The sequence below is a fragment of the Gallus gallus genome, chromosome 5 (assembly GCF_016699485.2).
Source record: "Gallus gallus isolate bGalGal1 chromosome 5, bGalGal1.mat.broiler.GRCg7b, whole genome shotgun sequence".
Taxonomy (NCBI): domain Eukaryota; kingdom Metazoa; phylum Chordata; class Aves; order Galliformes; family Phasianidae; genus Gallus; species Gallus gallus.
Window position 1 is genome coordinate 24,204,867 of NC_052536.1, and position 16,367 is coordinate 24,221,233.

Genomic DNA, 16,367 nt, shown 5'->3' on the forward strand with positions numbered 1-16,367 from the left:
TAATGGAGGATGGTCACAGAATTCTCAAGTTGTCTAACTGGCATAGAAGGCTTCTGAGGAATTAAACTGCAGTTGTTTTGGAGGTTAAGAAAGATTTCTTTCCTTCTGCCACACCATCTGCCAAAGTGATATTTGATTTACCACAGAATTATTCTGGGTGATGGACAGCTTAGATAAATTTCAAATGTCTGCACTCTGAAAGCAAATCAACTTTCCTATAGCGAGGCAATTTCCATGTACTTCTTTAATAACATTTCTGTTTCCAGCAAGACTGATGTTCTGACAGAACATCTCTCATTCAGTTTCGCCCAGCAGGGAGAGGTGGCAGAACTCGGTCCTATTGGAGAACCAGTGTCTTTCAGAGCAAAGCACAAACTGTGGAGGTGGAGATAATGGCCGTGGTAATCTCATCCCTCAGTACAGCAAATGTTTACTTTTTATTATTTCGGTTAATGATATTGCCCCTTAAAAATAGGCTTCTACAGAGTGCCTGTGATAAAGTAAACAAAACCCATCTCATTCCTTTGGCTTTTGGCCTGGGAGTGACACACAGGCAGTAGATATCTTAGTTAATGAACAGAAGCAAAATACAATTGCTATGGAGTAGTCAGCTGACTGTGGCTCTTGGTGCTGTTTGAAGAATGGCAAGCAGTGCTTTCACTGTGTTGCACTGCTTTCTGATTTGAAGGGCCTCTCCTGGATTTAGAGGCAGAATCCATCTGCAAAGTGGGTTGCGTTTAATTTTGCACTCTGTGTAATTCGGTGGTCTGATGCTGCCCAACAAATTCTCTTGCTTTCACTTTTTCCTTTAGTCCAGCGATAACAAATCTCAAACAAACTTACCAAGTATCCTCCAGGGTAGCAAGCCAAACAACATATGCATCTCACTGCATAACGCATGGTGAGGCGTGACTGAGGAAAAAATGCAGGAACCTGAGGCTTCTGTCTTGCAGCTTTGTTTCTGCTTATTGCATTAAGTGTTTCTCATGACTCTGAAGAATTAGCTCAGCCCATCTTGCCTGTGGTACAAACAGGAAATGAAAACCTTGCAGTTGGAGGATACACCTGCCAAGCGCTGCTTTGAGCAGCTGTGGCCATTACCCATGGTTGAGTGCAAAACCGGAAGTGTCAAAGGCTACGTACGGGCTGAGCATTGCTTTTCAGAGCTCTGGAGGCTGGATGGTGAAAGAAGCAGAGATGAAGGTGTAGTCACACTTTGCCTGGCAGCCTGTCTAGAAGTGCTAATCAGGAAGTCGCTCATGCAGCGTGCAAACTGCCGCTCTCCTTGAGGAGTGTGTATTCTCCCTAGCTGTTGATCATCGGTCTCCCAGCTCCAGTTGGCATTCAGATGCTGCAGGAAGCTCTGCTGTGTGAGAAAGAGCACGTGTTCGTTCCTTGTGGGCTGTGCTGACTAAAGTGGGTACGAGGGTGGTCAAGGTTCCCGAGGAGTTTGGTGTGTAGAGATTGCTCTGTAATTTCCTTAAGCAGTGTAACGGCATCCTAGATTATGTTCCTGAAGTGTCAGTGTAACAGCATCCTAGATTATGTTCCTGAAGTGTCAGTTGACAGCATTTGAAGTAATATGGCTGCCCTGACAGAAGGCCAGCTGCAGCGATTTGGACAAATTGTCAGTTGATGTTGGTTTGCATCGTGCCTCTGACAGCCTGAAGAATGGATGATGCTGATGCTTATCAGCTCAGGGCGCGGACTTTTCCAAGTAAGCACTCAGAGCTCTGGACCCTGAGCTGGGCAAGCTGTGGTGCACGTTACCACTCAGCAGTGTTTTGTTTTCAGACCTAAATACCCATCTGTCTGGTGATGAATGTTTTCATCTGGGAGTGCTGTGCGGAGTAATGTTTATTGTGTGCGTCAGAAACCTGGTCATAGCGCAGTGACAAGAAAGGGTGAACCATGGTAAATTCAGGGCTAAGTCATCTGCTGTAAAAGCCTAACCCCATCTTGGGAGCTAAATCAAGTCGTGCACTCAGTTTTAATGGTTTGTGTGAGTGTTTGCTTATACCTTCCTGTCTGGACTTGCTTAGGAAGCATTCTTCTTGTTGGCTTGCTCTTTCACCTCCCACCCATTGAGATCTTTGTCTTGATTGGTGATTCATGTCTGATTCAGACAAGTGGGTAGCAGACTTGGCAGCAAGAACCTCCTTAGTTTGAGGATTCCAGAAACCTTTAATAAGGGGCAAAAGCACAGAAACTAGCTGCTGAACATCTACACCAAGTGTCACATATGGTAGAACTGGCTTTATTGTTTGGGGACTTTTTTTTAGTTATGGGCAAATCTTGCAAATCTTAATTCCCTGCACAGAGTTTGTGTGCGTACCGAACTCCTGTGTTCTTCCAACAAATAAGGAAAAATTACGGATATTCCTTGACTTGTCTGCTGCAGTATGATGCCTTGTTAGGTCTTCTGATTTTTTTTCTTCAAATACTGCCTGATCCCAAGCCTAGGAGTTTTTATGGTCTGGACGATAACAACAAGTTATGAAATTCTGATAGACTGCAGTGAAAAGCTTTTGCTAAATGCTTTAGATATTTTCAAGTGTGCATGTCTGTATATAGTATTTAAAAAAAAAAACACACACAACAAGGATAGTTATTAATTGCTTACATTAGGCATAGAAGCATTCATTGCTTCAGGATCTGAGTGTGACCAAGTCAGCTGCCTGCCTCTTTAGGTCTGCAAATACAACTATATAAAGCCTTGAACTGAAAGAAATCAAAACCAGGATCCCTCAGGAGGCAAGTTCTGCAGCTATACTGGTCTCCTGTTGCTCAGTAGCTTTCATTACTTATGCTTTTTTTAGATAAGTTATCATTCAAATCCCCAGATCACTCCATGAAATGAAACTGTATGGTTGGCTGTCCCAGAGCCTCCCACTTGAAGCAGCGAAGTCCCTCAACCTTTGATGCTGGCAGCTGTGAAGCTGCACCTGGGGCAGCCTCGTTGGTCTGTGGGGGATTATGCTGATGATGACTTGTCTTGGTAGAATATTGCGATTCATTGTTAAAGTGTAATCCTCTTTAGGTTGTTATTATAGAACTGTAGTTATTGATTACATTCTCACAGGAAGCATGTCTAAGTAAAGGGTAATTAACTAGACTAGTAATTGTCTTGATTGTTGTCCACTCAATGATTTCATAAAGAAGCATTTTATGGCAATAGCAGGTAGTGCTGCAGTGAGACAGATGAAAACAAAACATTTTTCAGGTTAGCTTCAGTTTATTGAAATAATACGGCTAGTAGCATTGGACCTATTCCAAGCCCTTTGTATACAAGCTGCTCCAATGTACCAGGTGAAAGCCACTGCAAATAGTGGCAAACAGTACTGAAAACAAAATGGAATATATTAATTTCCTTTTCCAAATTGAATGAAATAGTTGGGTGAAATAGCATGAAGAATTAAGCAAACAAAACAAACTAGCTTTTGAGCAAACTTCAGCTTTAATAAACTAAGGGGAGTAGAACAGTAAAGGATTTTGTAGATTATTAACTCGGTTTTAAAAACTTTAGAACCCTATGTTTTTAAGTAAATACGTATGCTTACGTAAGTGAAGCAGTCTCTGAAACACACTTTGTTCAGAGGGAACAGATCTTCAACAGGAGCTTTTTGTGGGACTACTCTGCCACTTGTTCACATAGCTACTTCTGAGAGCTCTGTGTAGTCGTACTGACTTTGTGATGATTTGTTATGTGACTCAGAGTAATAGGGTCCTAGCATGTGACCCAGGAAGAAAGAAGTAACAGAAGAGAAAATCATGGAGGAAAGGTGAGCCGCTGGGGATGAATAATATGGTACACAGGGAACTCAGAACTGACATCCTGCTTAGCAGCACTTCCTTTCGGCCTAGGACCCACTATGCAGAAGGAGGTTTCAGCTGATGCATTCTCAGGTGTTGCTTTTCCAGTCACTGCTGTTATGGTTACTCTGTCCTGTAAGAGGCCAGCACCCATCAATTACATCACGCGCTTGTCAAGCTTGCTGGTTTGCGCTGAGTTGGCTGGGACTGCCAGGCAACGTATTGCTTAGTGCTTTTGTGATTTGGGTGCGTGGATCTTAGAGAATTATTTTGAAATGTGTAGCAACCTTCTGATGGTTATAGTTTTTTATATTCCTTCGAAGTGCCTGTGGATGATCCTTGTTCCATCTAGGTGTTGGTGAGACACTGAGTAGGCAGTGGCACCCGCAATACAGATCGCATTTCAGCCCCCATGTCCCAGAGCTGCAGAATTTAGCTTAAATGATGCGAAGACTTTAAGAGAATGGTGGATGATGATAACTGACGATTAAGTACTCTGTCTTTGTAGCCTTTTAAGAAAAATTATAATGAAATTTCTCACTATCTTTTTGTTTCTTGCTGTCATAATAGCTCTTTGTAGGCTTGCGTAGGCTTTGTACCAGAGCAGAGAAAAAAGGCAGCAGGCTCTTAGATAAAGAAACTACTGAAATTGTCCTGGAAAAAGGTTGCAGAGGTTGTTGTTAACTACTGTATAGCAGAATTGCCATGAAAATCTACCAGCTCAGGCAAGAAACTGCTACTCTGCCCTGCTGACGATAGAAAAATGAACTTAGGGGCCCTATTAATTTGCTATTTCAGTTTACTTCTGTTCTTTAACTCACTGTAGTTTCAAATAACGTGCTAGAATTATTAGAGCTGTTGGATTATTATTTTTTTTTAAATCTTCCCTTCCCTCTACCCCCCATCCCTATTAGTTTAGATGTAATTGGTGTTTATAAAATGTATTTGTTTGAATTAGGACTCTGTTCTGCAAATTCCTCTTTACACTGCCTGCTTGTCTTGTCAGTGCTTGCCTCAGGGTAGTTACATGTGGGGTAGCTGTTGGCAGAACTGAGGCATTTGTTTTTGTTTTCCCTTGAAGTAAGAGGAAGATTTTATTTTTCCATCAAACAGGTTCAAGTCTCTGTCACCTGTAGCCTCAGGTCAGAATAGATCTGTCCCTGGGATATTTGGTATAAACTCAGTGAGACTTGAGTTGTTCTATATAGCCCTTAAAACAGCATCAAACAACAACAACAATAAAAAACCCTATACAGATAAAGGAATACTCTCAGCAGACTCCATTTACCTGTTCAGTGAGCTTAGCTATTAAGATGTTATAGCCCTTCTCCTGAAATAGTGGGAGGATTTCAGGAAAGCAGATTAATTTTTGTGAGAGCTGAGACCTGATCCAAAACCCCTCAGAGCAAATGAGCCTGCTCCCAGTAAGTGTAGTGAGTTTTGCTCAGCCGTATCCTACTGGTATATTGCGGTAGAATCATGATGGCTGTGCTTCTGCATAGTAGTAATGTATGAAGCTGTGCTCTCATCATGACAAGAGACCTGGAGGAAGCTGTGCCCCTAGGAATCAGTGGCTCCGAGTTGCTGTTCATCTTTGATTTTTAATGGGATAGCTGAGATGGCAACAGTGAACTCTGTCTAGGGTTGCATGGTCTGGAAAACTTCATCTGCCCAGTACATATGTATATGCTTCAGTGCTGTGCTTCAAATTCAGTGATTCAAAAGAGCAGTCCAGGTAACAGTGCAGATCGATGTCTGGCACCAAGACACAGTCCTTTGAATGCCTTGTGGCTTTGTTACTATGTTTGTTGTGGGGATTGGTTCTTCCATTCTCTTCCACAGCGTTTTTGCTCTTTTTGCTACCTAGCTGCTGTTGTAGTGGCACAGCCTGTCACATGCTCCTTAACAGAATACTAGCTGTTGTCCTCTTCAAGCAGCCCACATCTTTCATTGCAGCATCTTTTATGGTTATATATGTGTGTGTGTGTGTACACGTATATGGATGTGTTAGTTACAGTTCACACTGAGTAACTTATATGCTGAATCTAAGAATATTAACATTTCACACCTTTGCCTTTCAGAATGCTTTTTTCTTATTGGAAAACTCTTAAGTACATTGATCTTGAGGCATTCAGACAGTCCTTGTACAGAGATCTAAATTTTCCCTGTACATATGTAAGTAGCATAGGACACTGAATGGGAATCTAGAAGAAACGAGGCCTGGAGAAATCCAGCCAAAGTAGAAGATCAAGGAGAACTGAACAGAAACGTAGAAGAAAGGGGGCTGAGGGACATAAGGATGGCAAATACACATGGGTAATGGCACCAGTCCTAGCTGCTATTGCAGCATGAGGCAGTGATTTGAAAAACACTTATCACTAACAAAGAGGAAGATCTTGCTTTAGAAATAGATGTGAGAAAGATTCCTCCTACAGCAGGCATACGAAGTTTTCATCTTCCCACTCACGCCACTGCTCCAACAGCCTGCAGCCCTGTTTGCATCCTGCAGTTTGCATCCTCAGTTGAGTGGGGTTGGAGACTGAAAGTTGCAGTAGGAAAAAGTACACTTGCTGAACCTCTGCCCGGGACAGCTTGCCCCACCGATACGGGGCTGAAAGTGATCTTTTCCCACCTAGCTCCAGTCTCCATCTTTCCTTGTCTTAGGGGAAAAAGGGTTGTGAGTAGATATAAAATAAATAATAAAATAAAAAATTGTCAGCACTTCTTATTGCGTGAATGCCTCAAACATATTCATCCCAGGCAGCTATAACCTAAGCAGTCAAATTTCTCTTTGAGCTGAAGTTGAATTTGGCCCATTGTCTTTCCTTCACACCCACAGCACAAATAAAAGCTGCAGCTTTTGAGGGGTGGGTGGGAGGGAGGAGGTGGGAAAGCCACTAGAGTGTGGTGTTGCACTGACAGCTGACATGCATTCCTTGGAAACCTGTGCTTCTCATCACTTCTGGATATAGCAGTATGACACATCATTGGGAGACATGATACAGTATGTTAGGAGTGGGACATCATGATGAGCATAGGATCGTTACAGAAGGGATATAGAACACTGCTGACTTCTGGTTGTGGAGCCAGCAATACAAACCTGAAACTGGCTTGGAATCTTGAAGAACTTCAGTTTAGGCAGAAGTTACGTTCAGAGGGATTATTTCAACTCAGAATGTTTACTTCCAGTTGTTCTGTGAATAACTTTGGGCCCTGTTTGTCTGCACCAGAAACGGAGGAAAACAGAAGGGCTTTTCCTGTCTGCTAAATAGGCTACACAGAAATCATTTTTAATCTCTTCTGCTTGAATAACAATATTTACATTGCTCTTTCTTCCAGAAGGAGGTTTGGGCCACTTGCAGGTGCCATACAAGTATCTCTCATTCTCAGTACACTGCAGTTAGCCCTATGCTAGAGCGCTGCTGCTGCTTAGCAGTGCACGGTAGCAATCTGGAATGATTTAAGGCAAATAATATACCGTATGATACTACAGGGGCGTATAAACCTGCAGTAGGGATTTATTAAACTGTAACTTAGCTGGAGCCGGTGACATCTGTGGAGTTTCAGCTAGTACATCCGAGTCTTCGTGGTTCTCTAACATCCACAACTTTCTTTGAATGCTTCCTCTTGCTAGCGCAGTATGTTTACGAAAGTATTACTGCTGTATGGGAAACTTGGCTCGGGCCAAGAGTGACTTCAGCTTGAGCTGCTTTCAAAACCAAGATAAGTTAAATAGGAAAGCAGTCTTATTTCAGAAAAAGTGTTCCCGTATGGAGGTTATATTTTGTCAGTTCAAGTTGCAGCTTAACTTGAAACTTCCCTGAGGAAAAATAAATCCCCAAAAGAAATACTGCTTGCATCTGTGAGTTCATACATCCTCCTGGTATGTGGTAAGGCAGCCACCCAATTTTGCCCCCACACAATGACCCATACTGCTATAACTGAACAAATCTGGGGCGGGCGGCCAGGTCAAAGCACGATCTGGAGAGCTACGCTTTGCCTGTGTTTCATTACTTGCAATTTTACTTTGTGCTTTGCACTTCTGTTCTGTTGTGCATAGCCACTACGTGCTGTTGCAAGCTCCAGTTTTTTTCTCCAGCATGGTGTGATGCCATAGTGGTGGAAGAAATGAGCCTACCATCCTTGTTTGTGGCGCACTTTAGGATTCCTCAGCATGTAATGTGCTTGCTAGTAGGCTGTGGTTCTAACTTGCCAGGGTTTTAGTCCCAAAGCATGAGACTCTATTTTGCTCTTTTTTTTTTTTTTTCATTCCTCCACCTTTCCACCTTTGTGATGGAGCACTCTGCTGCTGTTTGTGAGCAGCTGCTCTGTTTCCCTGCCTGCCTGGAGCAGTATCCAGACAGCTGCCACAGGGATGGCAAAGGTGGCCAGAGCAGTGACTGGCTTTGTTAAAAAGTAACGAGACAGGGAAAGAGGGGAGTGAGTGGGAAAATCCGTGACCTGGAATAAGTTGCACCGCTCACTGCCAACAAGTGCTACAGGGGCACTGAGTGAACTATGAGCCTGATTAGTAATGTGTGTTCTGTGCGCCTAAGACGATGAGACTGACTTGTTGACTTGGTGAAAGCTGTTAATTGTGACGTGATGCTGAAAGCCTCTGGGAAAGGAAATATTGCTGACAGTGGCAAACAGCTCATATTCATGTCTCATGGAAACTTAAATATGCGTAAGTGTAGTTTCAGCGTCTGCTCTCTGCATGACTCAGATGCAGAGAGAGGGCCAGGTGTGGCTCAGAACAGGCCTGTGGTGTGCAGTATGACTCTTATCTTTTACAGACAGCTTTCTTGTGGATGGTAGAGCATTATATTTGACTATGTATGTCTGTTATTTTACAAGCGTATTTTTCCGGAGACGACTGCAGTGTTTGTTTTATGCTTCTACCTTTGACTTCTTACAAATCAGCGAGGAGCAATTCAGTGTGCTTGAAGCTGTATGGTAGGTTTATGATACGTCAGGATTTCAGATTTTGCCTGATTTAATATTTCTTTTTTTTGCATTCCAGAAAAAGGCATGGCATACAATTAAAACCATGGTTAACTTACCAGTGATTAGCCCCTTCAAGAAACGCTACTCATGGGTGCAGCTGGCTGGACATACAGGTGAGATGAGTATCTTCAATGTTTTTGTCTCTGGAATGTGGTGTGGGATCATTTTTACCAACTGGGTAGCCAATATGTTACTCCTGTAGCTGGAAACATTACTGTCCTTGCCTTTATGCACCTCAGCCTTGACAAGGACAGGTTTTCTGGTACCAACCCCAAACTCTTGGCATGAACATAAGCCCTTGAGAGGAAAGCAAATATGGTGACAGTTGATTTGGTGGCCAGGTGTTTGCGTAGTGAGGATTGTTGTTATTCATTATATGCATGCAATGCGTATAGCAACTCAATCAGCTAATTCTGATTTTGTGTCAGTAGAAGTTAGTCGGTGTGCTCCTGATATAGGATTACTGTCATTGATAAGCTTACAACAAACAAACAAGCAAAACAAAGAAAAAAAAAACACCAGTAAGGAGAAGTCATCAGGTTTGCTTCTGTTACGCTTCATTTAATTCTTATGCAGCCCTTGTTCCCTATGTGCTAGTGTGGGGTTTATTAGTACACACGTGGGCAGGCACCTACGCTGCATCGTGCTTTAATGCAGTACTCGAACCAGCTCTTTGTATGTTAATGCCTTAATGTAGTGCCCTTCAGGGCTGTGCAGAGAGATTTATTTAGTCCTAGAAATGGAGTAGCTGCATTTGCCTAGTGGTGTACTGACCTGTATCACACAGTGCCAAGATGACTTTGTCTTACTGTAGTTTCTATCACAGTGTGTCTGGGTCTGGGCTTGGCTTGATCTGTGTGGAGTGTTGCATTGAATGTGTGTGTAATCATAACCCTTCTGAGTGCTTGTGTAGGGTGGAAGAAGAGGGTTGAGAGGTTACCAAAGATAATTAGGAGAGATACCGTTTCTGTTTGCTTTTGATAGTTTTCTGTGGTTGCATTTAGTCCATCATTTTTGCAGCTGTTCTTCTATGATATGACAAGTTTCTTCTGAACTAAAACTTGTGCCATCGTCACCCTAGCCCTTGTAATGAGCCAGTGTCAGTTCCACAATTCATCAGCAACGAACCAGTTTGTAATGGCTGAAAGATCCCGCTGTAGTAAAAGTACAGTGCTAGGCACAGGTTTAACGAGGCTCCTACTTTGGGGCCTATTTTCTGTTGTGAAGATTAAATAAAGAGTACTTGTGAATGAAGCATGTACTTTTCTCAGATGTTATTGGCAGGCTGCAAATTCCGCAGCTGGAGTGTAATGACTGCTTATCTTGGCTTATGCACACTCTTTCATTTGTACTGGATACCGTTCAGACCCGTGGCTGTGAAAACAATTGTGCTGCAGGCTGTACCTGCAGATTAGCAGGGCTCCCCGGGGCAGGCACAGTACCTAGGTGTGCGTGCATGTGCAGTCACAGACTGTGCATGTAGAAAGGGCAGTACTTGGCTTCGTGGTCACTGATGGACTGCGCTGCTTTGGGATGTACGCACTCAGCAGGTATACCTTATGTGAGGATTAAGGATAAAGCCAACACTGACAGGGTTATGCAGCTTTAAAAGAGCCCATCAGAGCATTAAGGAAGTATGGCTTGTGGTTTCTTCTTGTACGTTTTAGTAAGTATAGTAATGTTTAATATCCTAACAAAGAGTTTAGTATGGATAAAAAAAATGGTCTGGAGCAGCTGCATTCCTTAAAGCTATAAATTCCGATGTGGGAATGTATCCAAATGGATTTTCACTGCCAACAACTGTTTGCTCTGGGTGTTTTATTTTTATGAGAGGCATGTTAGCTTTTCTCGTTCGGGGAAAATCTGTCTGGTGTCATGCTGCTGAGGTAGATGAGGCTGGAGTAGTGGGGGAAGGTGCTTTTCCCTTTTGCAGGTCAGGCTTTTCAGCATGTGTTTGATTTTCTTTTTAGGGAGTTTCAAGGCAGCTGATAGTGGTAAGATTCTCAAACGCTTCTCAGAGAATGAAAAGGAGTGTTTTGAGCGATTGATGAAAGACCCACTACGATCCTGCGTCCCTTGCTTCCATGGTGTGGTGGAAAGAGATGGAGAGACCTACATTCAGCTGGATGATTTGCTTACTGATTTTGAAGGGCCGTGTGTGATGGACTGTAAGATGGGGATCAGGTGAGACATGAAAGAGAATGTGTTTTCTAACCTAAATGCATTTGCAGGAGGCAAGGGGGGGAATAATGTGGTCATGCTATGTGTTGGAGCAGCTTGGTAACAGTTCTGGAGCCTTGGGATTCGGTCTAGACAACCTGTTGTTGGTTTGACGGTTGCCTTGGGCAGCCTAAGGAGGCTGTGTCCCATTGGTGCCTGCTTGTACATGGGTTCTGGAAACTGAATGATCTATAGACTAAACGTGACCCACATCAAGATGTGTTCAGTGGTGATTTGGGACAAAGTTTCTCTGCAATGGCCTGAAAAAACATGGAGAAAAAGTTACATGATTCACTCTCTGCCAGTTCATTTAATCTTTGCCTATGCAGTGATTCAAAAAAAAAACCCCTATGAAGTGTAAAATTCCTGTCTCCAAACGTGAATGACTGAAAACCAATACAAAAGCCCATTTCTAAGGCTGGAATGAGTCTTCAGTGATATTGATCTTCTCTGTGGAGAAATGTTGACTGTCTGCCCAGGACCGACTTTTCTCCACTGACATCTAGGTGATGTTATCACCTTGTTCTTCAGATTCTCACTTTGTTTTCTTTTTCCCTTTTCCTTGTCTTGTGTATGATTTAGGAGGAAACCTCAAATAAGTTATCTAAGCATAACAGATAGACAGACAATCTGTTGAAGGCCTCAAGTAACAATACAGAGAGGTAGAAACTGTAATAGTAATCTTTTGGGTGCCAACTCAGATGCTTGATTACTATAATAAATGAAATATGCCATTGATGGGAGTGAAACAAGCCTTTTCACATAGATGGAGAATCTTAAGTGAACTTTCTGCTAAATCAGAGTAGAAATTTGTTGTTTTGGTATCCCCAGAAGCAAGAGAAGAAGGATTGGCAGCAGTACATGTTGTGTTCACAGTAGTTGACGCTCAGGTAATGAGTGACAGCATCTCTTAAACAATAGTCCAGCTTATTTTACAATGTGGTTAAGAATGATTAAGCATGTATGCTCCAGGCACCTGACAAAGTGCAAGCTTGTGGAGAGGGGCAAGTTTTAGGGTCCAGTGGAATGCAGAGAACATGGATAGTGCCTTTTTAGTGGCTGCCAAGATTGAGTGATAAGAGCAAAGCGTAGAAGTGTTGTCTTCCCTTTCTTAGTTACTTCTTTTGGTTTGGAGCTACAGTTCCTCAGATAACATGCTCGAGCTCATTATTGTTTGAAGAGCGTTTATGTCTTTTACTCTCTAAAACATTATGTAAAACCTCATTTGTTTTTTTGAGGCCTGAAAAAATGCATAACTGAAGTTTTTTCTCAAGGGAAGAGTAGCCAGTAAGACTTCAGCAAGCCCCTTTGCTTTTGATTTCATCACAAGTGATCTCTCTTAACTGTCCTCTGAATATACAGTTGTATGTCATGGCTGAATAGGAATTCAGCTTTCTCACATTCTTGCAAGCAGGACATAAGAATAACATGTAATTGTAAGGTAAAGGTATGGTTAGAACAAGAAGTGAATGAGACAAATCTTGATTCCTGATATAGTTTCACTAAATAAGCATGTGTGGTCATTAGTTCGTGCTTTGCTTTTGCCACGTGCAAAACTGAGGTAATGATAATACTTTCCTGGCTAACTGAAATTGCAAAAATAAAGTTGGGAAGTCCTTGCAGCTTTGTTGGGATGTGATGTCTTTGCAGGACATACCTGGAAGAAGAGCTGACTAAAGCCCGTGAGAAACCAAAGCTGCGTAAAGACATGTACAAGAAAATGATTGAAGTGGATCCTCTTGCTCCTACAGCTGAGGAGAATGCCCAGCATGCTGTCACCAAGCCCCGATACATGCAGTGGAGGGAAACAATCAGCTCTAGTGCCAACCTGGGCTTTAGGATTGAAGGGATTAAGGTAATAGTTCTGCTTCTGCCTGTTCAATTTAGACTGAACTTTGATTTGTTAATTAATCAAAATGCTAGCATGCATCAGTAACCAGGTTTTCTAATAGATTATGTGAAAATGCATTAATTATATCCACGGAGTTTGATGTATTGTTGCTTTAAAGCATGAGTTGCAATTGTAACAGTTGGGTCAAGTAAGTTAAGCACCAAATGCATATCAGCCGTGCTTGGCCCAATCACAGAGATATTTCAGGAAGGATCCAAACAGGTACACAGCATAGATACAATGAAAATGTAAGGAGGAATTAAGAACTGATGAAATAGCTGCCTCTCCCCCACACTTTTGTTTGTTTGTTTATACACAATTATATTCTATTTAAATCACATAAAAGAGTTTTTGTTCCAGTTATGCTTACTTGCAAGGCAAGTTAAAAGCATTAGAATCATAGTGACCAAGGCTGGAAAAGACTTCCAAGATCATCCAGTCTAATCATCCACCTATTACCAATATTGCCCACTAAACCACGTCCCTCAGTACAACATCTGCGTGTTTCTTGAACACCTCCAGGGTGAGTGACTCCACCACCTCCCTGGGCAGCCCATTCCAGCTCCTGACCACTCTTTTGGAGAAGTAGTATTGCCTGACATCCAACCTGAATCTTCCCTGGTGCAATTTGAGGCCATTCCCTCTAGTCTTATCACTAGTTACATGGGAGAAGACACTGGCCCCCATTTAGCTATCTGTTCTTAGGAAACATCTTTTTACTTCTAGGAACATGACAGTATCCAGTATAGATGAAGCTGAGATAAAGCCCAAAAATAGAGTGATAAAATCTGTCCATCAGCAAAATCCTTCTGCTGTTCTTGATGGATGAGTTTGCGTCCCTTTACCATTTCTAGGATACTACTTTACAGCCTCTGAAGAATCTTTGCAATTTTCTTTCCTACCCATTAATTACTTGTATTTCTTGTGCCTCATGGCAAAGTCAAATACCTATCCAGAAACCCTTAGGACCTACACTTAGAGTATCACCAACCTCACTAAGTAACTCAAATGCTAAGGCTCCAGGGGGACCTTATAGCAACCTTCCAGTACATAAAGGGGGCCTACAGGAAAGTTGGGGAGGGACTGTTTTATAAGGGCATGTAGTGACAGGAAGAGGGGAAATGGCTTTAAACTGGAAGAGGGCAGACATAGACTAGATATTAGGAAGAAATTCTTTACTCTATGGTGAGACACTGGCACAGGTTGCCCAGTGAGGTTGTGGATGCCCCCTCCCTGGAAGCATTCAAGGCCAGGCTGGATGGGGCTTTGAGCAACCTCGTCTAGAGGGAGGTGTTCCTGCCTACAGAAGGGGGGCTGGAGCTACGTGATCTTAAAGGATCTTAAAGGTCCCTTTTAACTCAAACCATTCTATGATTCTAACACTAGCTCTGTCACAGCTAGCCTTAAGTTAGTTTGCTTGGGTTTTGATAACTGTGTACCTGTAGCAGCACAGCGCTTGGTGAGGGCAGCCCAAACACCCTGCACCCTGCATGAGTACTTGCTAGCTGAAGCCTGTGACGAGGGATCTGAAGAGGTTAGCGGACTTAGTTACCCTGTGTGATTTCAGGGTGTTCATCAGAGCACAGTTGTGCCTTTTGTCAGCATATACATTTAACGTAAGTATGTTTTGATGCTTTAAATTATTATTTGGATTTTGCATCTGTTTCATAGTTCTAGCACACAGGAAAAGAAAAAAGGAATGAAAGAGGGTGACTTGCATGAACAGAGGCTCTTTAACTATTCCAATCTTCTCCACTTCCACGTGTTGTCTTTTTCCTTCCTTGTTCACAGATCCTCCTGCTGTGCTACAGGAACTAGTCTTTCCAGCTCATGCTGTGCTTGGCCCCCTGTATGCTGTGCCACCCACTCCTGGCTGTTAGACACAGGCATTTTCATGCAGAAACTGTCTGGGTAGTAGATGGTCTGGCTCTAACCCTGCCAGCATACTTTCTGTCTTACCCTTCAGCCATATAATGATGTTATCCAAGTTACCTGTTTCATTCCTATGCCACTTGAAAGTCCTTGAATGTTCTCTGTAATGGAATCAGAAACCCAGGTGATCTCAAGACCTTTTGTGTATGTTCTCAGGAGTATCTTTGGTCAGTGTAGACTTACAGATATGTGTTGAGTCCTGAAGAGTGACTGAGCTAGGGGAGTATAGGGGAGCTCCAGTAAAACCTCCTGGTTTGTTCTTTGTGATTTGGCTGGTTGTCGGAGGTGGGAGGGAGCAGTATGGCACACAGACTGCATGATATTTCCCTCTGTTGAGACAACGCTGTAACTGTGCAAAAAAGGACACAAATAATCCTTTTTTTAAGCACAAGAAGTGCTGCAGAGTACTGCAGCGCATTTCCTATTCTTCTGTCTTTCTGTGCTGTTATGGGGGATGTAGGTAGGCATTATTCTTCTACTTTTGTTTGTGGAAAAGGCGTGGCAGAAGTTTTTCAAGCCATACAGCTAGTCAGTATTTCCCAAATCGCTTCACTGTAGCTGAACTGTAAGTTCCATTTTGCAGGGGAGCAATGCCATGCTTTGCGATTCCCCATTTTGAGAGGAAAGCCTGTGAGGATCGGTGATGTCAGCAAATTGTTGATGGGGGGAAAAAGAGGTTTCTTCCCTGAGTACCCTGATAACTCCAGGGATTAGGTCAGCAGATATGTTGGGCTTGGTCATTCAAAAATATTCCAGTTTTGTGGCTGCTGGAGTAAGGAGCAGAAATAAAGAAAGTGAATTCACAGAAGCTCTTTTGTGAAGGGGCTCACTATAAATGAGATTCAGTCCCTCTCCCAAAGGGACTGTCTGAAGTCTTGGCCTTGCAAACGTCATCTCTTCAACACTAAGCTAATAGTTTTGCAGAGTTATGCATGGGGCTGAGAATCAGGGCTTCTCATTTCCCGTTCTGTCAGTGAATCTGTGGTTTCAGAAGTTACTTTCCTTTGGCACCGTTCTTTCAGCTGTCCTTTGGGATAGCCATTTTCCCAGGAGGACAGCAGATTTGATTCATTAGTCTCTGTAAAATCCATCTAGGTCACAACCTTAACCCAGAGCCCTTTAAGGGAACTCTGCAGAGTAATCTGAACAAGACCACGCAGGTTAAGATAGGCAGCAGTATTTTATTGAGCAGCCAGACCTGCTCTCCTGCTATCTGTGTCACTGTCCCATCTAGTGAGAAGGTCCACCGGCTGCACAGTGCAACAGACTGCTGTGCTGGGCAGGAACTGACAAAAGTGTGACCTTGGAGAGCAGGTAGGGCAAGCGCCTTCTGGGGATCAGGTACACCTAGAGCTGTTGCAAGGACCTGCTACAGGATATGAGGGATGGTACAGGTCAAAGCCTGGCCTGTTGTTTACAGCAAGGAAAGACAGGCAGCAGTTATGTTTCTGGTCAACCACTGCAGAGGAACAAAACCATAAGAGTATTTCTAAATAACAAGGAT

General features: G+C 42.9%; 2 protein-coding genes across 34 annotated transcripts in view; both read left to right on the forward strand.

The window, feature by feature from the left end:
* Positions 1 to 16,367, forward strand: part of RTF1 (RTF1 homolog, Paf1/RNA polymerase II complex component) — a 110,417-nt gene that overhangs the window by 92,389 nt on the left and 1,661 nt on the right. For all 17 annotated transcript variants that reach the window (XM_040701153.2, XM_040701155.2, XM_040701164.2 and 14 more), the window contains one exon: positions 8,837 to 8,933. The gene's annotated coding sequence lies outside the window, so the exon portion shown is untranslated. The remainder of the gene's footprint in view (positions 1 to 8,836; positions 8,934 to 16,367) is intronic.
* The window catches only part of ITPKA (inositol-trisphosphate 3-kinase A), a 48,468-nt gene that overhangs the window by 13,554 nt on the left and 18,547 nt on the right, over positions 1 to 16,367 (forward strand). For all 17 annotated transcript variants that reach the window (XR_005860012.2, XR_005860016.2, XR_005860017.2 and 14 more), the window contains exons 2-4: positions 8,837 to 8,933; positions 10,791 to 11,004; positions 12,691 to 12,895. Coding sequence is in view for 1 of the 17 variants with exons in the window: in NM_001391989.2 (NP_001378918.1) it covers positions 8,837 to 8,933; positions 10,791 to 11,004; positions 12,691 to 12,895 (516 nt within the window). In the remaining 16 variants the exon portion in view is untranslated. The remainder of the gene's footprint in view (positions 1 to 8,836; positions 8,934 to 10,790; positions 11,005 to 12,690; positions 12,896 to 16,367) is intronic.